The sequence below is a fragment of the Pararge aegeria genome, chromosome 21 (genome assembly GCF_905163445.1).
Source record: "Pararge aegeria chromosome 21, ilParAegt1.1, whole genome shotgun sequence".
In the NCBI taxonomy this organism is placed as follows: domain Eukaryota; kingdom Metazoa; phylum Arthropoda; class Insecta; order Lepidoptera; family Nymphalidae; genus Pararge; species Pararge aegeria.
In genome coordinates this window covers 11,186,656-11,209,616 of record NC_053200.1, presented here as the reverse complement: position 1 = coordinate 11,209,616, position 22,961 = coordinate 11,186,656, and the positions used below count along the sequence as shown (strand labels likewise).

The 22,961-nt window shown below is 34.9% G+C and overlaps 1 protein-coding gene across 1 annotated transcript; it reads right to left on the bottom strand.

The window, feature by feature from the left end:
• Nucleotides 1-1,629: 1,629 nt before the first annotated feature.
• Nucleotides 1,630-22,721, bottom strand: LOC120633108 (retinoblastoma-like protein 1). Its single transcript, XM_039903217.1, has 19 exons — nt 22,447-22,721; nt 21,614-21,750; nt 20,957-21,160; nt 19,961-20,151; nt 19,296-19,456; nt 18,199-18,334; nt 17,093-17,175; nt 15,969-16,132; nt 15,189-15,399; nt 14,340-14,549; nt 13,485-13,617; nt 12,730-12,843; nt 8,687-8,814; nt 7,711-7,890; nt 6,798-6,924; nt 5,834-5,931; nt 5,241-5,405; nt 4,290-4,457; nt 1,630-3,167 (listed from the first exon to the last, which is right to left on the bottom strand). The coding sequence occupies exons 1-18, from the start codon at nt 22,612-22,614 to the stop codon at nt 4,302-4,304; spliced, it is 2,766 nt and encodes a 921-aa protein (XP_039759151.1). The 5' UTR covers nt 22,615-22,721; the 3' UTR covers nt 1,630-3,167; nt 4,290-4,301.
• Between the last annotated feature and the right edge of the window lie 240 nt (nt 22,722-22,961).

Genomic DNA, 22,961 nt, shown 5'->3' with positions numbered 1-22,961 from the left:
TAATGGAAGCAAATAAAATAGATTTTAGACTGAATAACTCGCAGTCAGGAAAATAAAAAAAAAGGAACTCACTTCTAGGTAACACGTACCTATGATAAACATTTAAAATTTGCAAACACTCATTTCTCAATAATATAGAATGAAAATCTCGGTTCTTAGCGACCAGTAAAGTAGGAACCATTAGTGAAGTTAAAATATTTATATGGTAAAGCAAATACATAGGTCTGGAAGTAGGTATGTGTATGCTTTACCATATTAAAAAAATACAGTTTTGAAAGTCACGATTGTTTTCCATTCGTCCGTCCCATCGGACAAGGGTATCTCTGCTTGTATAGTATCGAAAGAGCGCCTTTTAGTTTCAATACTGGGAAACGGTATTATACAACGTGTAAATGAAAACCGAAATAATACTTCAGAGGCTTTAGAGGTACATTAGTTACTTTTTTTGTGGAAACCATTGCCAGTTTTTACTGAAAGAAATCAGATACAGCCCTAACATCAAATGTAAAAGTAAAAACACTTTAATTCAATAAATTAATTATTCTTATTTTTAGATTTATTTGAACCTGTTAAATATCTGCGCATGCAACTATTTTATCTTGTGTTAAAATAACGCGCATTTTATTCGGAAAAAATATTTGAATGTAGTTTTTATAAAGCAAGAAAAGTATAATTTTAAATACCCTTTCGTCCGATAAAACGGGCGTATGGCAACCACGGACAGGCCGTAGTTTAATCAACGTTGAGAGAGTGTACCAATACCAAATATATTTACTTAAGTATTATTGTGATAGTTAATCAAAATTTTAACTACAACTGTACAATACTTTTTAGGCTACACTACTCCGGCTAATATGACTTCCAACTTTCTTGTCCCACAAAACTAAAAACTTGTGAAGAGAGGCATGACAATAATTATTAGAACTTAAAACACAAACATTTTTGTGTTTTGGTCAACCATTAAATTAAATACATTAAACTGTAAAAAGTCAGTCTGATTTTCGCCTACGGTGACCAAAAGTAAACGTAAAATGAGACAGTGTGTATACTCATTGAGAGTAACGGTGTGCAAGCAAATCCGAGCGGCCAATCGTGAAAGTCGTGGCAGAGGGGGGGACTCCTCACTTCTCTGCGCCACAACCATTCGTTGCCCTCGAGTTGACTTACTATAAATTCCCATTACAATTATATCCTAAGACTTTACTGGTTTAAGCTTAAAAGCCTGTTTCATATTGGTATATACAAAAAGTGACTACATTGGTTAACAAAAACAAATACCTACATTGAGTAGGTGAATATTTAAAACTCGCTTTGCAAACCGTTCATACCGGTTAATCGCTTTACCAACTTTCACCAAGAGTTAAAATGCTATTATAGCTGTATACTTACTAAACCTGTATGAAAGCGTATACAGCCAATAGGCTACAATTGTAGCCTATTGGCTGTATAATATATAGGAATTGCAGCTGTAATAGTGTTTTAACTGTTCGAGCTAAATGGCGTGATATTAAAGATCGAAACTTCAGGCTTCTGTATAAAAGTTGCAAGAGTTTATTTACTTAAAAAATGGCTTTAAACATTTTATTATTCAATATCAGCGAATAAAGCCCTCGGTTGAAAAAAACGACACAGCCGTTACAAAACTCTTAAAACTTACTAACTATAATATAGCAATGAGCAACTTTAGATAATATGGCATATTAACACAAAAAACGTCCACATAAATAAGATATGAGATCAATATACTTCAATTGTGTTGTCTAATCAAGTGGCTGTTTATAGCGTTAGCAACAATTTCTGCTTCGATATCTATGCGAATACTGGAAGTATTCGTATTGCATATCGTTATTATAAACCCATACCGGATATCTAGCAATCAAACATCAAGCACTTTAGCCTTGTTAAATTCGTACAAGCGTACACTTTTTAACACAGCGTAAGAAAACTTGCTTTTTCTATTTCTATTCATTCATATCGAATATTCACAGCTCAATTCAAAATCGCACCTGTATTTCGTAAGATGTAAAATTTATCTATAAAACTTTTTCTTTTTTATTCGGAATAATCGCAAGTTTTTCGCATTGAGACTGTCCGGAACCGAATAAACGTTTAAACTGGAATATATGCACGATTTTCTCTCAACTAATGGACTAGTTTTAAAATCAATTTACTGCTTAAATGAACTATTCATTTAAGCAGATTTAAATCAATATTGTTCTTGTAGCGGGCACGGGCTTCAGTTACAGAATCGGCGAGGGTCGATCGCTTTACGTGCCCATATAGATAACAGGATGTATATATATATACATTTATATATTGTTTTTAAGTGAAATATAAAATACGACTTTCTGCGACTTATTTTTTGCATATAGCCCTGGTAGAAAACACATAGCTTATGAATAAACTACGGTCTCTTGCGTGCAAAAAAGAAGACAGTAATGCATAGTACTTATTTCATAATGTTAGTTATGCGGTATGGGACTATCGAAGACGATATGTTTGATTATGACGCAGTCGCAGTTGAATATTCATTTTTTATATCATTTATATAATTTGATTTTTGTCATATATTTTGTGAATTGCAAAAAGTGCATAATTTTACTAAATTACCTTTAAATATTACATGTTGTGTATATATTTGTCCAGCTTTCTCAAGGATTACTGATTTAAATAGTAAAAACAATAGGAATAATGTAAGAAACGCTCAAGTAGCACCAATCAATGCGTTAAAGGTTTTATATAACAAGCCATAAATCCGCGCGCATTTACCGCGCTAGCACGCGCACCACTAGAAAATTATGACCACTCACTATCGGTATCTCATTTCCAGTTGGGAAGAGGCCTTTAGTTCAGCGATGTACTCTTTTATTACCTACTCATTAAACCGCTCATGGTATGTCACCCTTATAAGTGTGCGATACGCTTGTTATACAAAATCCCTGACTTAGCTGAATGCAGGTCCGTGTGATTGTTGTGACGTAAAATTTTTTTTTCGATATTTTGTAATTGATTTTTAAAAATTCGTCATTTTCGTAGTCGAATAGAAACGATTGTAAAAGAAAAAGAATACACCCTAGAGAGCTAAAAGCAACATTTTACAGTATTACAATAAATATGACTGAACTTCATTTGGATGCCTCGTGTAAATATGGCGGGTAGTTTTATATCTGAAAAGAAAAAAAATATCAGTTTAATAAATACTTTTCAAGTCGATCAAATAATATATTTTTACAGAGACTGGTTGCGACCTTCGGTTACGCTGCAGTGAGTCTATTTGGGATCCCTGGGATGTTGACATGTTTGGGCATGTTTATCGGCTCTAAACAATATTGTAAATATCGTAGTAAAGTGATTCCGAACTATAAGTGTGTAAAAACATTTAAAACAAACCTAAACATCATCGGAAGATCATAACTCATCAACGCATTGTCCTCCTAAAGCAGAAATGTTCCCCTCTCAACGCAGCCGGTCTATACCCCAAATTGCAAGTGGTTGAAGCATCTTCTTACACTCTCGATTTTATGCCACTTCCATAATAAAAACAGCCGACAGTGCATTCTAGCATAGATATCTCTGCACAGCATCCTCGCCGGCGAGGTGGGAGGAAGTAAAAATTGGACCTCGATTTGTTTAGTATTATCCACGGTCAAAATAAATCCTAATCCTTAGACTGACGACTAGACCCATCCTCCTCCCGGAAGTTGTCGATCCCTGTGGCTCAACACCTATAGAGCTTCAGGTTCACCCCCAAACCCTCGTGAGGCTGGTACCTCCCTCATGGTGGTTAGCAGGTCCACCCAAAACTACATCCCCTGCACGCTTAGCACAGACAGAAAAAATTGTTCTCCCACATTTTTATTTTTTATTTTTGTCACATCGGTAGGTGACTTGATGGCCTGTTTTAGTTTAATCTAGCTAGATTTTTTTTATATATTCCACTAGAAGTAAGCCTCTGCAATCGCACCTGCTAGTCAGTGATGATGCAGTCTAAGATGGTACCGGGCAAACCTGTTGGGGAGTATGGTAGTCACACACCTAATCGGTTTGTACGCGACATCGCACCGGAACACTAAATCGCTTAGCGGCACGTCTTGGTCGGTAGGGTGGTAACTAGCCACTGCCAAAGCCCACCCAGAAAGCTCCACCAGACCAGAACAGAGGAAATTCAGAAATTTTGAATTCCCAAATGGCCCCTTCCTTGAAAAGAACCTGGTGCTTAAATTCACAGCGCTCACCATTGCGCTAGAGAGGTTCGCACTTCTGCGTGCTTACGTGTAAAGTCCACTCACCAGTGCGTGTCATCACACCGCTTGCCGGTCGCTAACTAGCCCCTGCAACTTGCGCGCCACGCCGGCGGCCGTGTACCGAGCGCGCTTCACTACCACGTCACTGCCTTCCACTGCCCGCTTGATGCCGCCCACTTCGCAGGATACCATGTTATTGATTGCGTGGAGATCCTGAAGGACAATACAATTTTTTACAAGTTATACTTTTTTTCTCTCTCTCTCCATCTCTCTCTGATCCATCTGATCCCCCATCTCGTTTCATTCGCTGTTCTAGACATTGTAGTTATACCCAAAGGCCAAAGCCATCACGTCGCATCGTCCGCCCGCGTTACGCATTTCTCTTTTTACCTCTAACCGTGACTTTTACATTGTGTTCGGAGTGATGAGCGATTTGATATACAACGTGTAACGGAATTACGGAATACTGTTGAAGGGTGCATGAGTATATTTCATAAGGAATTAATCTGTAAAAATATTAAATAAAAAGAAACAAATTTATTTTTCATACAAACTAATTAAAACATTCTAAGTGACAACGTTATTGAAGATAAAATACCGACACACGCATGGTACCTTTTGCATGTGATGATAGAGCTGTATCTGACTTCTTTCAGTAAAAACGATCGCCCAAAACTATTAGGTCACAGGTAAGTTTCAGAGAAAGTACATAATGTACCTCTTAAATGTAAAGTATAATTTCGGTTTTTATTTTGTAACGCTTGTAACATAGCCCCTAGATGGGAATAAGCGGCATTCTACAGTGAGATAAATGTTCCTACTTACCTTAGTTCCTCTGACAAAACGATAAGTAATTTGATTCTGATGGTCAGACGGAATAGTAAGCGGTTTGATGTATAACTCATTTTTCCTTTAAAAGTGCTATCTAGCAAATAACCTTAACCCTAGGAATGTGGATAAACGGCACTGTACAATGAGATAAATTTTCCTCCTTACCTTAGCGGGGCTTCTGCTAAAGCGATAGGTAAGGTGATGCTGATGGTTAGGCGGAGTGGTGAGCGGTTTGACGTATAACTGGTGCCTTTCAGACACGCGTTGTCCACCCGGCGACCTTCCCGCACGCCCGGCCCTACCCGCTGGCAATGGGGATAGACTGCATTCCTGTGAATAAAATGAGTTTAAAATAAATGATATAAGATATGATATGCATGGTATAATAGAAGTAATTTTTTTTACAATTTAGGTTAACTCTTAGTTTGAATAAGGTATCATATTCTACGGTCCTACTACTGTTACAGAAGCAAAGGTATCATTTGCAAAATATGACTTAAGAAAAAGACAACAATTTAACTGGTCCTAAGAAAATATAGACAATATATTCAGTTACCTCGAATATAACAGTTTTCGACTCGACTTCAAGTCCATATTTTTGTCTGCATGCATTTGTTTGCCCGCAATAAAAATAGTCTTTTAACACTGAGATTCTTTGAATTGGTTTTTCTGTTAAATTACTGACAAAAAGTTAAACGTTAACTATGACTTTCCACGTTTGTTTAAGTCTATAAAGTTGTAAAACAAGAGTAACTCACATCTCTATGCTTTCCCGTGAATCGGAGCGCGAAGGTTTGCATACATTTCACATAAACTTTGTTGTAGAAGTTTATTAAGTCTCCTCTCTCGGGTGATTCTGAAATATGAATACAGATGGTCAGTTTGTAATGAGAGCAAGTGGGTGCATAGCCCAAAATGGACGAATGAAAGAAATCCTGGAGAAATACGTATGGAGTATGGCTACGTTTTTTTTGTAATGGTACAAGATCTATATCTATCTCTCTTTTGAGTATCGAAAAAGTTATCGTGGCAATAAAATTAACTTTAGTCTTTGATTACTTTAAATTTTTATTCCGATTTAACGTACTTTATTCACAAGTTTACGTTGTCACTTTTATCTCCGTCAGAGAGAAATTCTTCGGTTGTACCGCTACCAGTTAAATGGCCATGAACCAACAATGTTTAATGTTCCATTTTTGAAATAAGTATTTCCTTATAATTAATACTAATTTTTACTTAGATATATTCCGTTACGAGCGCAGGGCTTAAACGGGTGGCTGACTTTCATCTTTAATACAAACTAAATTAGGTGTACTTTACTTTGACATTACAATGTATCGATGCTTACAAACGAGTCTTAGTTTGCCAGAGTGTATATGTTATGCAATTAAAGTAAGGATTATATAGGCGGCACTATAGATCGTAACCGGTCGACGTGACCAGGCGAACCTGAGCCGAAAGCAAAAGAAGAACGATGATATACCAGATTTCCCGATTTGTACCGTCACGGACGTTCGGCGTTCGGACCAAAACCTGGTCCAATAACCCACAGACAGTCCAAACTTCGACCTAATCCGAGAAACTATTAGGTGGACGTTTCCCATCATTACGAGATGTTGATGAGCCCCGAGGCTCAATTACTTCTGGCGAGCTTTTATGCTAGCTGCTATCCCCCGGCGACGCTTTAACAACAATTAAGAAAAAAAAAACATAAACACATACCTTCTTCGTTGCCCCTGTTGATTAAAACGGATCTATAGACATGGCTGTCTGCTAGCGGCCTCTGTCTATAACACTTCATGATATCCGCGAATGTTCTTTCCACTTGATTTGTAGCTGTGTTCGATACCTGGAACAATTTTATAATGCATACATGATGTATATATATAAACCTACCACAATGTACCTAACCAACGTACGGCGACAATCACGCGTCGCCAGTAATAAACGAGTATTCGGTCTTTCATTTACTACATTGGCGACGAGGATGGGAAAAAGCTACCCTTACGTATTTAGAAATTTAGTTAAAATGTCTTATATTGGAAAATTACCTTGTTTTGACAAGTGAATGGTCTGTATTCATAGGACGTTTAAATCAATTTGTTTAAACAATAATATAATACAAAGATTGGGTTTTTGTCGAAAAGTTTTGAACATCGTTATAGCCTATTTATTGAATTTTAATAAAAATACATGGTCTTTAGGAAAGGAAAAACCTGAGGGGGTTGAACCTGCTGATGTGAAGTTGTTGCTGTATATTTTTAATTATTGTGGCCGACTGGCGGATGGGGAAGCGAGCCTGCTTTCTGAGTAAAAGGTTGGGGGTTCAATTCCTACAGCTGGAAAATGTTTGTGTGATGAACATGAATGTTTTTCCGTGTCATTATCTGTGTGTTAATCTGTACATTAAAAGTATTTATGTATTTAAAAAAAAATATTCATCAGTTTTCTTAGTACCCATAACACAAGCTACGCTTACTTTGGAAAAAGATGGCGATGTGTGTATTGTCGTAGTATATTGATTTCTTTAGTATCAAAACTATGTTGTATTACAAAATAATCTTTCTATACTATTATTCATCATGACCCTCTCATCACTTCACATTCTCACCAGCTCAGACCACAAGCCACTTACCCTGCAAATAACGTAGACAGCGCACATTAGAATTTGGTCCAGGTGTCGATCCCGCATAAGCTGAGTCTGATGCATCACAGAGTATTCCAAGCAGGTCCAGATCTTGCGCTTCAGCTCCTCGTCAATTAAGCCAAGCCGCGTGCACAAATCGTTCATTCTCACCACTGCTAGACTGTAGAACTGTTGGATAGGACAAAAATAATTGTTAAAAATTCAACAAACTTAATTAAATCATTATTAAATAAAATGAGAATGAATTGAATGAATTTAATTATAAAATTCAATTGAGTGATACGGGGTAAAAAAAAAATTAAACAATATTTATATTTTTTCTCTACCACAACACTTTGGACACCGAAAATGTTATTTATTTAACTCTCAATTGTATACCACTACATAAACATATATATAAATATAAAAAAACAGAAACATAAAGAAAGGAGTAGAATACAAGTGGAATAATGTTACCACGATGTATACGAAAATTCATGAGCACAAAAGATCCTGGAGGGTTGAAGTGCATCCGCTGAAGCGGGCCTCATTACAAGAACCGAAATTTCATCGTTACATATACGTGAAAGAAAAAATATAATAATAACACGTCACAATCAGGCTGATAAATGTTAGTGTCAGTAACTCTTAAATGAACGGCTTCACTCGCCATTTATATGAATACAAGATTTGCTTGCTTGCAATCGAGGAGTCCTTTTCGAGTATTAATCGTCAAAGTAAAATGGACCTTATGAACTTCATTTAGAGTCGCAAATCCTGTACTTTGATTTTTGTTTTACAAACGCTCTGTCAAAAGCCCGAGCTATGGAATTGCAGACATAGGTTATTTTTATCTCGGAAAAGTGTACAGTTTACTCGAGCTTTTTAAAAACAAAAAAAAAAAACGCGGCTAATACCCTTAGTATAAATAAAATAGCTTAAAAGTTAACCTTTATTTAATATAGAGTATTAACAATGAACTGACCTTTCTAAAGAAGAGTATTAAGGAGTTGTTGGCCTTCTTTGGAGTGGTATTGGGCGTGCTCTCCGAACTAGACGCGTGGGGCGGCGACGTGGATGGTGACACTTCTTGTTTCACATTATTTGTTTGTACTGAAAACGATTATTAACGTCAATTTATTTTGTCAAATTAAGTACACACAACATTTTGTCAATGCTATGTGCACTTGTAATTGACGTGCATATCAGTCCATGTTTTTGTGTGTGTGCTATGTTTAAAAACGTGTAATATGCATGTTGTTAGTGCTCTTAATAAATAAATAAATAAACATAGGCTGCATTTTATCCCGATAAATGAAAGAGTTTCCGCGGGAATAAAAAACCTTAATCCACGCGAACGAAGTCGTGGGTATCAGCTAGTATAGAATAAAACGAAGAATGGGCATAAGCGTCCGCTATGCTACTACTGCCTTATACTGCGATCAGAATTTTAGTCCAGCAGTTCACTGCGGCTATTGGTGATTTATGAACGTAAAATATGGCGTAATATTAACAGGAATATTTTCCATTCTTTTTTCATATCATAAAGAATTTAAATTAATGTGTTTGGTTGCGATAACTGCATTACTAAATCAAGGAAGGAATTGAACCTTTTTTGCTTTAAAAAGCTTTAACAAATTCTAGTCTAGTAGACAAGTTGAAAATGGTACAAAATAGAGATACTGCTCTTAAAATTACGTGCGATAGCTCATTGGATCCGGAATGACGTCTAGAAAAATGTGCTAAAAGCGTGTATTAGCACATAAAAAATTGCAAAAGTTATAAACAATTAAAGATGAAAAAAAAATGGCATTTCGTTTTTTGCCAATATTTCATAAACTATTAATATTTAAGAAATTTCAAAAAAAGATTCTGAAAGAGGAGGAAATTTCCAATAAAAAACTCCGAACTCTCGGAACTCTATCTCCATTATTTATAATTTTAATTTAACGCTGAAGATAGGTCCGCGCGCGACATTTTTAGGTTGCGCGCGCGGCGTCAAAAGCGAGTACGGCACATTAATTAATTTATTTAAGGTATTGAATATTTTTTTTTTAATTTAAAAAAATTATGGTGTGTTCTGAACACTATAAATAATTCATTCCCGTTGGAAATTTTACTTAAAGTTAATTTTTCAACAAGTTAAACAATTGTTAACTAACGAAATTTTCTCGAACTACCGTCTTAATTGTAAGTGAAAAAAAATGTTTAAATAATGGTCGTAAATAATTTTCACTTCGTAGAGCCTTTCTTACATACATACTTAACAAGATCGTGCCATAAAAGTTAAAAAAATATTTATACTTTGTTTATAACAATTTTTTTACTTGAACAAAAACTTAAAAATCCAAGTAATGTTGTTAAAAAAGTTTTTTTTTTTCTAAATCATCATATTATCGTTTTTTTATTAATACAAGATATTAATTGATTTGCAAAAAAAAATTTTCCCGCCATTTGTTGATAAATTTTTTATAAACAAATTGATTAAATCAATATTTTTAAAAAAAAAATTTTCACAACTTTATTACATTATAAATATTATGATTTTAAAAAAAAAAATTTTTCTTTAATAACAATTTTTAATTGTTTATAATCGTTTTTTTTATATTTCTATTGTTTAAATAATTAGTTAAGAAATTATTTTTTTTCTAAAAATCATAATTGACAGTCCTCTATAAAGTAACAAAAAAAAATTTTTTTTATTAACAATTCTATTGTTTATTAACTTACCAATTTGTTATAAACAAATTTTCAACTTTTTTTTATTTTTTTTCTAAAACTTCTAAAATTAACAAAAACAACCATATAAAACAAAGTATAAAAAAAAAAATTTTTCAATTTTTTATTGTACTTTTAAAAAACACGTGTTACAAAAGTTGAAGCGGCTGCTTCGTTTGTCTACTAAAAAACTGAAATAACTTTTAAACTATTAGAGATACATAAATAAACATTCTAGTCGATTTTATAAACAGTTAAACGATCTTTTAAATGAATTATTCAAAAAAATTTTAGTTATTACTAATTTATTGTTACGCGCATTTGTTTATAAAAACTTATATTTTTTTCGATGTTTTTCTAACTTTCGTGACTCCTAACTTTTTAAATAATGCACATACGGTTACAGACCTTCAAGACTATTTTGTTAAGTAATAAAATATATAAACGTTGTAGTTATTTATTTATAAATAAAAATGCCAATAATTAATTAAAAAATGACATGATTTATATATAAGAGCAGTATCTCTATTTTGTACCATTTTCAACTTGTCGACTAGACTATTCACTAATTTTTGACGAGCTCGCTGCCTGGTTAGCGCCGAGGTCCCGGGTTCGATTCTCGGCAGGGGCATTTTGGGAAATTGTATTTTCTGAATTACCTCTGGTCTGGTCGGGTGGAAAGGTTACCGATGAGAAGTATACTCCCTAAGAGGTTTGCCCGCTAACATCTGAGATTGCATAATCACTTACCAACAGGTGAAATTGCATTCATGGGCTAACTTGTAGTGTAATAAAAAAAAATGTTTTAATAGATATAAAATATTATAATGTAAGTGAGCATTCAAAGTCAAAGTCAAAGTCAAATATTCCTTTATTCAAATAGGCACATAGATGGCACTTTTGATGCGTTATTGTATACAAAATGTGTACATAGCAGTGAGTAGTGATGACGATAACTACAATCGTAAACTTAAAACTAAAGCTACGAGGGTTCCAATCGCGCCCTGGTCTAAGAAGAAGCCCACAACAAACTTAGCCGGGTGTTCTTTTTGTTATCACCATCTCACATTGTCATTAGAAAAAATTTAAGAAGCAACCTGGTTAGAGCAATTGTTTACACCCAAGCTTTTTTATCGTTTACGTAATCCTTTATACTATAATAGGACTTTTCTACAAGCTTTCGCTTAATACAACTTTTGAACTTCTTTAGTGACATCCCCAAGATATCAACCGGTAATTTATTGTAAAATTGTATACAATTTCCTTTAAATGAATTGCTTATTTTGTGTAGTCTAGTGTACTGCACTGCAAGTTTATATTTGCTTCTAACGTTTAAATTATTGCAGTCACTTTTTCTTTTAAATTTTGATATATTTTTGTGAACTTAAAAATTAAATTTTCAAATATGTATTGGCTATAGAGTGTCATTATTTTAACATCTTTAAATTTATCTTTCAATGACTCTCTCGGACCCATTTTATAGATCGCACGAACAGCCTTCTTCTGCAGCACGAAAATAGTGCCAATATCAGCAGCATTACCCCATAGTAAAATTCCATATGACATAATGCTGTGAAAGTAACTAAAATAGACTAGCCTAGCAGTTTCTATGTCTGTCAGGTGGCGTATCTTCTTTACTGCATAGGCAGCAGAACTAAGCCTGTTCGATAAATTATTTACATGAGGGCCCCATTGAAGTTTAGCATCTAACGTTATTCCTAGAAATACTGTTGTATCCACCGGATTCAATTCCTCATTATTAAGTAGTATAGTGGTTTTTACATGTTTAACATTTGGTAATGTGAATTTTATGCACTTAGTTTTATTTTCATTTAAAACCAAATTATTAGCTTCAAACCATTGTACTACTTTAGCGAGATAGTTGTTTACATCGTCTAAAGCTAATTCACGTCTCTTAATTTTGAACATAAGTGATGTATCATCAGCAAACAATACTATCCCGTGATTGTCCTTAACAAGGTAAGGCAGGTCATTAATGTAAATAAGGAATAGAAAAGGTCCTAATATAGAACCCTGTGGAACACCAATTTTCACAAATGACCCATTAGACCGCTTTCCATTAACGTCTACCATTGATCGATTATACCCTGGTTTAATATAAGGCTACTCTTTACTCCGGAATACTCCGGATTTTAAAAGTGGATTTCAAATCTTATTATTTATATTAGCTTCAAATTTTGCTACAGTTTGCCATAAAAAAATGTGTACAGACCTGTTCACCGCGGGTTGCACCGGGGGGCGCATTTCCAAAAATGTATGTACCTTAAGTTGATAATTGTTAATTCTTACCTAATAGTGACTGCCCCGGTTTAACATTGTCTTTGAACAGTTGCTTCTTCGCCTGATCCGCCATTGGCGTTATATAACAATCGATTACTGCAGACACAGGCGATTGGAGACCACCTATTTGAAAGAAAAAAAATCTTGGATAAGTTTAAATGAGAACCTAAAGCTCTCAGGTAAAGGTAATACATCTTTGTCCCAGACTTTGTGAATGTCTTTCACTATGACGGTAAGAGTAACATACAACTAGTGAATTCAAAAACAACGGTTTTATTCATGTAGGCCTATCACAGACACTTATGAAGCGTTCATACATATGTATATTATTAGCATTATTGGGAGGTGATGGTGATAACTACATTCGTTAACTTAATACTAAATCTAGGTTTCCGAAGGCGCCCTGGTCAAAGAGCTCACAATAAACTGAGCCAGAGATTTTTTTATGTTATCACCATCTCATAGTCAAATATAAATTTTTGCTATTATATATAATACCCAGGCTTTTCGATCATTCATTTAATAATTTATAGTAAAACACCCTGAGTAAGTTAAATAACTCCCAGACGAGAAAGTGCTGTTGTTCAGATTTATTGGTAGGTTTTTTTTGTTAGTATTGCAAATTCAAATGACGTTAAGATGCCGATGCTGCGAAATAAGGTTCGAACATATTATAATTACTATTATTAAATCTACGATATTCCTTAACATAATACACCTTGCGACTCATTTATTTCAAAATAAAAAATATAAGCAATACTTACTTATATTCCTCCGGCTATTGGGGGACTCCTGTACATAAACATCAGTGGATGCTGGGACAGGCGTCTTTGTGAGTTGCTCCCAAAGCGGACTGTCTGACGTCCATACCAGAGACTCTAATACTTGTTCTTCTACCTAAAACCAAACATTACTGCACGTCTAGCATGGAGAGGAGACAATTAACTCCCGGGAAAAGGATATAAATTTATCTTAGCACACAGCTTTATTAACTCTCAGAGCACTGGCGCACAAGTGGAAATAATATTCATTTAGTGGAATTATATTTTGACGGCCGATTGGCGCAGTGGGCAGCGACCCTGCTTTCTGGGTCCAAGGCCGTGGGTTCGATTCCCACAACTGGAAAATGTTGGTGTGATGAACATTAATGTTTTTCAGTGTCTGGGTGTTTATCTGTATATTATAAGTATTTATGTGTATTATATTCATAAAAAAATATTCATCAGTTATCTCAGTACCCATAACACAAGCTACGCTTACTTTGGGGCTAGATGGCGATGTGTGTATTGTCGTAGTATATTTATTTTATTATTATTAGTTTGCAGCGACCATGCTTTCTGAGCCCAAGGCCCTGGGTTCGATTCCCACAACTGGAAAATGTTTGTGTGATGAACACGAATGTTTTTCAGTGTCTGGGTGTTTATATGTATATTCTAAGTATTTATGTATATTATTCATAAAAATATTCATCAGACGCCTTAGTACCCATAACACAAGCTACGCTTACTTTGGGGCTAGATGGCGGTGTATGTATTGTCGTAGTGTATTTATTTATTTATTTATTTAATATCCAAATAATATTGACGTCCAATGGTTGATATGACGATGAATATACTTACCGCATTAAGATGCTTGATAACATCCCTGCTAAGTTTCTCTACAACAGCTTGCACCAGTAACTCAATGATCTTGTAAAAGTGGAACGCACTGAGCCCGTATATTTGTAGCACGCGTGGGAACCTCAACGAGTGAACTCCGTACGCGTGCAATACTACTTCCGTACAGCACGCGTACACTGTGAGCTGGTACGTCTCCTGGGATAAAAGAATCTGGAACCAAATAAATAATTATAATAATAAATATCAGAGTGAATTGTAATAAAATTATTGACTCCTTTAACAATAAGGGGATATTCGTGGTTTAAGATGTTAACTACTAAAGTGGGAAAGCAACTTATGGTTGGTTGGAGGAAAATTGACAGGATTTTCATAACAATTGCTTTTGATTATTGTGATTTTACAACAATGTATATGAGTAATGTAATGACGGCCGATTGGCGCGGTTTGTAGCGATCCTGCTTTCTGAGTCCAAGGCCGTGGGTTCGATTCCCACAACTGGAAAATGTTTGTGTGATGAACATGAAGTTTTTCAGTGTCTGGGTGTTTATCAGTATATTATAAGTATCTATGTATATTATTCATAAAGAAATATTCATCAGTCATCTTAGTACCCATAACACAAGCTACTTTGGGGCTAGATAGCGATATGTAATATATAATAAGGTAGTAAAATTTTAATTTTTATTATTTTATTAATGTAAATTGCAAATAAATTGTTGATTTATTTATTGATTAGTTATAAGAGCCTCATATCCGGAGCACGTGATCAGAAACGAGAGAAACTCATCTTGATGAGAAGAAAAAGCTTAAGGGAAAAAAAGAGGCGATAGTTGAAAGTGAAATTTATACCTTTAAAGATAACTGCGGCTTTTTTCTGTGCTCCTCTCTGATTATATGCTCCAAAACCTTGAAGTACAAACACGTGACCATGTTGCATCGGAAGCCGATGGTTTTGTTGCTGCAGTTGGACTCCTTGAGGCTATTGGCGAACTGCTCCTGCCAGCCTTGGCACGGCTGGATTACGTTCGAATTTATGGCCTCTTCACTGACACCGCAGTCACTGTGGTAGATAAATTTGTCTTTTAAGAGGGTAAGATGTTACTGAGATGGTGATAACAAAAAAAACCCGGCAAAGTTTAGTGTGGGCTCTTCTTAAACCAGGGCGCATTGGAACCCTACTGAATTTACTTTTAAGTTAACGAATGTAGTTATCATCATTACCTCACTATAATGGTAACTTATATTACATATGAATGCTTCATAAGTGCCTGTGATAGTTCTATATCAATAAATCACTTTTGAATTATCATCCGCAGCCTAGTAACGTCCTACTGCTGGTCACAGGTCTTCTGTTTCATAGGAAAAACGGTTTAGAGCATGAACCCACCACGCTGCTTTAATATGGGTTGGTGGGCTTTAACTACTCACAAGTTAGTGATAATAACCAGAACCGACGGCTTAACGTTGTACTCTGAGCCAAGGGGTTTACACCGTCAAAGTTGAGTTCCTTCAGCCGAGGGTATTTACAACCCTAGCGACAAAGACGAACCGCCTAATGATTTAGCGTTCCGGTACGATGCCGGGGAACTGGATAAAAAAGTAAGGATTCGAAAAATAAAAAGAGCTTACGCGAAGAATCGAAGCAGATGTGGCGATGGTTTCGGTCTCGTGTGCCTTAGGAAAGCGGCGAGGCGCGCCAGGCTGTTTGTGGCTTCCGACACTGGCGTTAACTCTTCACGATGGGCCAAATAACGCCGTCCAGTGAGAGGCGTGTCGGGACAAGCGCGGCTGCTCTGTAATAATAGTAGCTCTGTAGTATATACAATGTGTAAATGAAAACCGAAAGAATACTTCACATGCTTTAGAGCTAAATTATTTACATTCTCTGAGACTCGTCTGTGAAGCCGAAACGCTAATATTTTTTGAGTGAAGCACTAGTTTTTACTGAAAGAGATTAGGTGCAGTCCTAATCGCTTTCAACATCACATGCGGAATTAAAAACAAGTGACTCCTGTCACTTTATTAGGTACGCGTCGTGTAGCGTAGGTACTATGCGTGTGTCGGTCTTTTATCGTATGTCCTTAGGTGTGGATGTGTTAGACTGAGTTGAAGAAATAAAAATTCGTACTAAATGTAATGGATGCAGTGCTGTGATATATATAGAATGAGCAAAACTCTTAAGCTGTATCGCAAAAGATGTTTGAAGAAATGACAAAGGATTACAAAGCAAGTTGGAGATGCCCAGAGTGCATGCGAGCTGCGAAAGGGAATAACGCTGACACTGAAGTTCGAGGGGTCACCTTGTACAAGACTTTTAGTCCAAGCGAACCAAGCCCGAATGCACCTACGGGTTGGAACTTTTTTAAGACTCGTAGAAAAGATTTTGTACCACTGTACTCAGCAATAGCGGCCGCAGACTGGACTCCAGTATATGAGTTAAGAGTTGGAGGAAAGTCTGAATTTTTTTTATATAATTCTTACTGGGTCCCAAGAAAAAGTGAAGTTGTGTAGCACCGGGATATAATCATCCCGAGTGGTACATGGTTGAAATAATTATCAAACCAATATTAATGATTCTTTCACCATCAGAAAGCTATTGCATCCACAGATGAATACATAAATTATAAGACACGTGCGACAATGATTAATTTACAATAGATTAAAGTAGCACCGACTCAAGCCTTGCCATTATAGGTATGATTTCCAGCTGGGACGGTAAGACTACAAAAGTTAAAAAAATATATAATACTTACTGGACCAAACGATGCAATGACTTGCGATATTTCATCTCCTGATACCTTATTCTTTGTGCCAATCTGTTCATTGGCATGTTCACCTAAAAAGATATTTAAGATTACAAAAGTTCTACAAAAACGATGACGTTTTAATAGTTGCTCTAAAGTATTTCTAGGCAATAATCAAAATACGTTTAGTAACTACAGTAGTGATAAAAATACGTCATTTTTTGAACAAATGACCGGAACAGCGACATATTGCTTGCTTGCTGGGTAGAAGGTTTCATTAAATTAATAAATATTATCAATTTTTTTGTTAGAACTTGTATTAACTTTTTTGATAGTAAAGTTACAAACTTATAATTAATCTAATTAATGCACAAGCCTTTGACCAGATTTTGTTTGCACTCAGACGCCATGGCCCCAGGGATTATATGTTCCATAATATAAAACTTTAAATATTTACTATTTAAATTTTTCACACATAAATTCTACAAAACTGCATCACCGTTGTACGAAAAGCAAAAATATATGTATAAAGAATCCTTATGTTGAAAAAATTACCATAATTCTCAAAATACCACAAATATGCATTCAACAAATTAAATCGAGACATTTTTGAGGAAAATCAGAAAAGAGAAACTTTTTTGTGAATGTTAATTCTAAAGACATTTTTAAAAATTTCATAAACATTATGTACATGGCCAGTACCAGACCTACTATTAAAAAGGCCAGTATGAATGTAAAAATAAGATCTCTTTGATACTAACCTTACAAAAAAATATGAATTATAAAATATCAAATTGTACTTATTATTAAAATGAATAAATTAACTGCACAACTAAATATAAGTTTATGTTTATATGTATCTTTATACCCATATAACAATTATGCCTATGGTTGAAAGCTGTTGGAGGTAGAGATTTGAAATTCCTGTTAATATTGGAGAGTGGAAAAGAAATGTTTTTTTAATGCAAGTTCACATCTTAGTTAAAAAAAATATCTCATCTTTTAAGAGGAGCGAAAACAAAGGAATTCTTTGTGGGATTCAGATAACACAATATGTTTATGTTAAAAATATCAGCTAGGACTTATTAAATTTTAGTTTGAAAAACATTACGTACCTAAAAATATTCTTTCGTCAAACTCTCCTACGCTCAATACATATGTTTCATATAGGTTGTTCAATGATTTCAGATTTGCGTCAAAGCTCCCGATGTCCAATAAGCCCGTTAGTTGATCGCTGTTACCCTTTAAAATCTAGAAAAAAGAGATTTTATAGATGAAAAATATTACATATTATGACAATTAATTGATAACGTCAACATCTCTAGTCTCTATTCATTAGTCAACATCTCCTGAGGATGCTCCGGTTTCGGAGCTAATCGTTCGTAGAGGGTACATTGCCGAAGATCTGCTTGGTGTGGAGTATAAGGATTGAAGAAATTATTAATTACACCATACAGATTCTCCTGCTTTTCGTGGAGTACAGCAAATTAAGCTAGACTTCCATTGATTGCAATAAATGGGACTTTACGTGACCTCATCAAAGGTAGTATGGATATTAATCCATACTATCTAAATATAGAAGAGAAAACTGACTTACTCATTCTATCACTCACCAGACTAAGGGGGATTTTGGAAAATCCCCCCTTAAGATGAAAGTTTTTGCTGTTTTTTTTTTATTATCAACCCTACAAACCTAAAATTTAGAAAATAGGTTTATTTTTTATCCATGGACGTCAGTTAATTTTTTTTTTAACCAAATTTACTCCAAACGTGTTAAAAAGGGCCCCCCCTTTTTAACACGTTCGAAGTCCTATTTTTTTGATGTTTAGAAACGCTGTAGTTGGCATTTAGATTAGTGACTTTGCATATCACTTTATAAGGGTGGTAAAATAGAGGATGCAAACCAAAATTTAATCGCGGAGAAGTCGTGGGCAAATATTATAAATGCGAAAGTATGTTTGTGTGTCTTTCATTGTTAACACCGTATCTTAACAACAAATCAATTGATTTTTGGCATAGAGGTAGTAGAAAGAGCTAAGAGTAGCAGAGGCTACTTATGATCCTAGAAAAACATTCCCAAAGTAGTATCCAGGAACATTCGTAGTTTTACACCAAACATAGGTCTTCCTTCACATTCTAAAAAAGCAATCAATAGACTAATTCACTGCGGGTAAAACAGCAGCAATCTATCTTTAATTTATATATTTCTCACCCCTTTCTCAAAGAATGTCTTAATTACAGGCCTCCAGCTGTATTCTTTCATAGTAGCAGCTTCAACGGCTAAGCCTTCTTTGATTTCACATAACACTGATATTATGCACGGTGGTTTCTTTGGCAAATCAAAATCATCTTCATGCCAATCCTCTGGTAAACCTGGAAGTTTTGATTGTATTATCAATTGAGTACCTTCAAGGCAAGAGTGAACGGGCTTTTTCAAGGCAAGTGTGCTCCAACAACATCATTGCTTTGTAACAGGCATGATTGTCATCAAGCGCTGGCCTATCGTTAATAAATAAATCACATCAACTTTTACAATAATTACACAATATGTCATTGTAAATGATTAGCCTTTAAGTTGGTCCCTCTTTCTCAATCATTAAAAAAATTAAAATTATCATATTATGTTGATAATTAACACACATGGCCACCTAGGACTAAGGTAAGCATTGCTTGTGCTATGTGTGTAATATTGTTTTAAGAATAATAACTATAAATACTTATAATATACAGATAAACACCCAGGTTCCCCTACGGTATTAGGATTGACACATTAAAATTTACTACTAGAATAAAAAAAATCAGAGATAGAGAAACAGAAGCCTTGATGCCTTTTGTTCCATATCTCATTTTAGAAACAAAAAATAACAAAAGAATCACCTTTAAAAGCAGGATTAATTAAATCCTTCCTTCTTGACATATAGGCATTAGCAAATACAAAATCTAGACATGATAGTAGGACATGATACATATCAACTAGATCGTCGGCAGAGTTGTGAAATTCCCCTTTTACACAAACATACAGACACCATGTAAATTCAAATAGAGCATTTGTTGTGCATGGATGTAACCTGAAAATGAATAAAAATGTTATTATGCTTAAGGTATTATCTTGTTCTTCTTTGGGCAGAGGCTAGCAGGGCAAATTCCAATGCTAAGTCAGCAATTGTGGATCTATTGAGTTGTGAAGATGCCTCATAACTTTATGTTTTCCTAGATTAATGCTATTGCATGCATGCTATCTGTCACTGTCCTGCATTAGTGGACAGTGACAGATAATATGCAGTGGTGTTTCCACTGCCTCTTGACAGATCAGCTTTAAGTTGTACAAATTCCCCAGTGTCCTGTCAGAGCCAGAACTAAAGTACATTGATTATGCCTGCATGCTCCTCCGAGACAGCATTCTTTTAAAACTTATATTACTACTATTCTTTTAAATTGTGCAACTATAATCAGGTGTTAATGGCTGGAATTAGTATTGGAACTATCCAAGGTCTTCAAGAGATGGTATGATAACGCAATTCTCTCCATTTCATTTCATTGAAAGTAGAAGTGACTGCACTCAGTATTCATTATTCTAGTATCACTAAGCCTTCACTAAGGGTAGGGAATTCTAGTGCAAACCAAACAATATGTGTATGGTATTTCTCTGCAATGCAAAGCAGATATAAAAAATATGCACGCTGGACATTGACCATCTAATTTGCTTTATCAAAAAATACCCAGACCCTTATGAAAGTTCTAGAAATAGACAATTTAGTGGAAAAAATCTAAGGTCTTTTCTTTTATGTTTGGTGGCATAGCATACTGAGACCAGTACAAACAATTGTATGATTAGCAGTAGAGGTGTCATAGTAATGAGATGTTGATACTCACTTGTGTTTTTTGCTTTTAGAATTATTTTTAGGTGGCTCATTTGTCAAGCCAGAGAAGAGTTCTTGGAAAATAGGTTGGAATTTACGAAAAAGTACAGTTGACACAGCAAATTTATGTTCTAATCTTGTTATTCTGTCCTTGAAGTCTGTCGACATCAAAGCCATCTCCATCCAATTCTTGATTTTGTTAAAAAATTGTATAAGGCTGAAAATGGGATTTCATGAAAATCAAAATTCATTCTGTGCTAGAAGCACATGTATTATTAGGAGAATGTGGGGGGGGGAGGTGAATATTTGTTTTTACTGCTGTTCTTAATCATGAGGATACCTATCTTCTTTCTTTAAGTGGGTTCAAGAAATGAACTAAGACAGCTGAGTTTAAGTTGAAACAGATGCACTTTTGTATTAAAAATTTTAAGCACTTTTTTTTTTATATAGGAATAAATAAGCAGAGGGCCCATCTGTTGCTAATTGGGAGACCATTGTCTATAAACAGGGCAACAATTCACAGGGCATTCTAGGAACACATCCTTCAAAATGCTATCCCTGTGTTCAAATTAACCAGAGGAGCCAGTTTTAAGCCTAATGACACAACACAGCATTGAATTTAATGTAGCTGTTGGTAATTAAAATACTATGAATGTAATTAAATAAATACCTTATGTTGCATAGTCTTAGCAATCTAGTGAGGCTGACGCAGTTTCCCTCCACTGCTTTACCTGATTGCACTGTGGGGGTGATTGATGTACGGCATGCAACATATAATGCACATGCCATCCAATGTAAAACATCTCCCTAAAAATAATTGAAAACATTTATTAAAATTTAAAAAAAACTGGTTGTGTTGATTGAATTTTACATTTGAAAATAGCTGTACCACAAAGGATATTTAGAAATAATTTATAGCCTTTGCTACTCTCAATGATGTAAGGATTCCAACCATACATACAAATCTATTGAGACACTTGAAAGTTATGCTGGAGTAAAAAAAATATGCATTCCTTTAGAGTGAACCTGGAAAACATGACACTGCTTCTTAGGACAGTTGTGTTAGAAGACAACCCAACTGACCTAGATCAGTCAGTTAGTTTAATGTGTGCTCAGGATTATCCATTTGCTTAAAAATAATAATAAATTAATAGTTAAAGCTTCTCAAACATGACACATTCTCAGTGAGTTTTAAGGCATATCTACGTATGGTTTCTTTAAGTTGAGTTGTTTTGTTTAAACCATTTCTTCACTCGATTGTCTTGGATTTCATTAAAGTTAAATTTCATTCCTCAATTCACGCATGCTAACATGGAGATAATACCATTTTCTAAAAATAATATGGTCAAGATGCTTTGAGTTTTGAAATATATTGAAACTCCACAAGAATGTTATTTTTATTGTTTAATGCACTATATTAATTAGGTAGCGTCGTTTAAAACAGTACTTCAAGAAGTTGATATCTTTGTTTCGTGTAAATAATAAAGTGCTCCGTGTACTTACATCTAATGTATAATTTCGCTTGATTTCCGAAAAGGACTCCTTTGATTTCGCTGCAGCCACTGGATCCACATTTAACTTGGAACACAGATTGTCCATTGCGGCTATCCAATCTTCGTCACTTTCATCCGGATTCCTATTTATAAAGGACTCTGTGTCCGGTTTCGACATATTGATATTTTTTTAGAACTAAAATTAAAATATGATAAAGTAAAATCCAAAATATACACGAAAGTTATTCCCGATTTTGCTAATTTTGACAGATCCTTGGCGGGAACACCCACACACGCGCGAACTTTTGACTTAAGATCGACCACAGACCAGCAAAATTTTGACAATTGAGGAGGACAGATAATCTATAGAGAACTATAAACATATGTCTATGGCATGAACTGCATCAATTTGTCATTCCTCAATATAATTTAGGTGGTTAACATTAAAAGTTGCATTATTAGGTAAATTAGAGTAATAAGGTTCTCTTTAGTGCCTGACCATTAGTGAACAGTTACTTTTTTAAA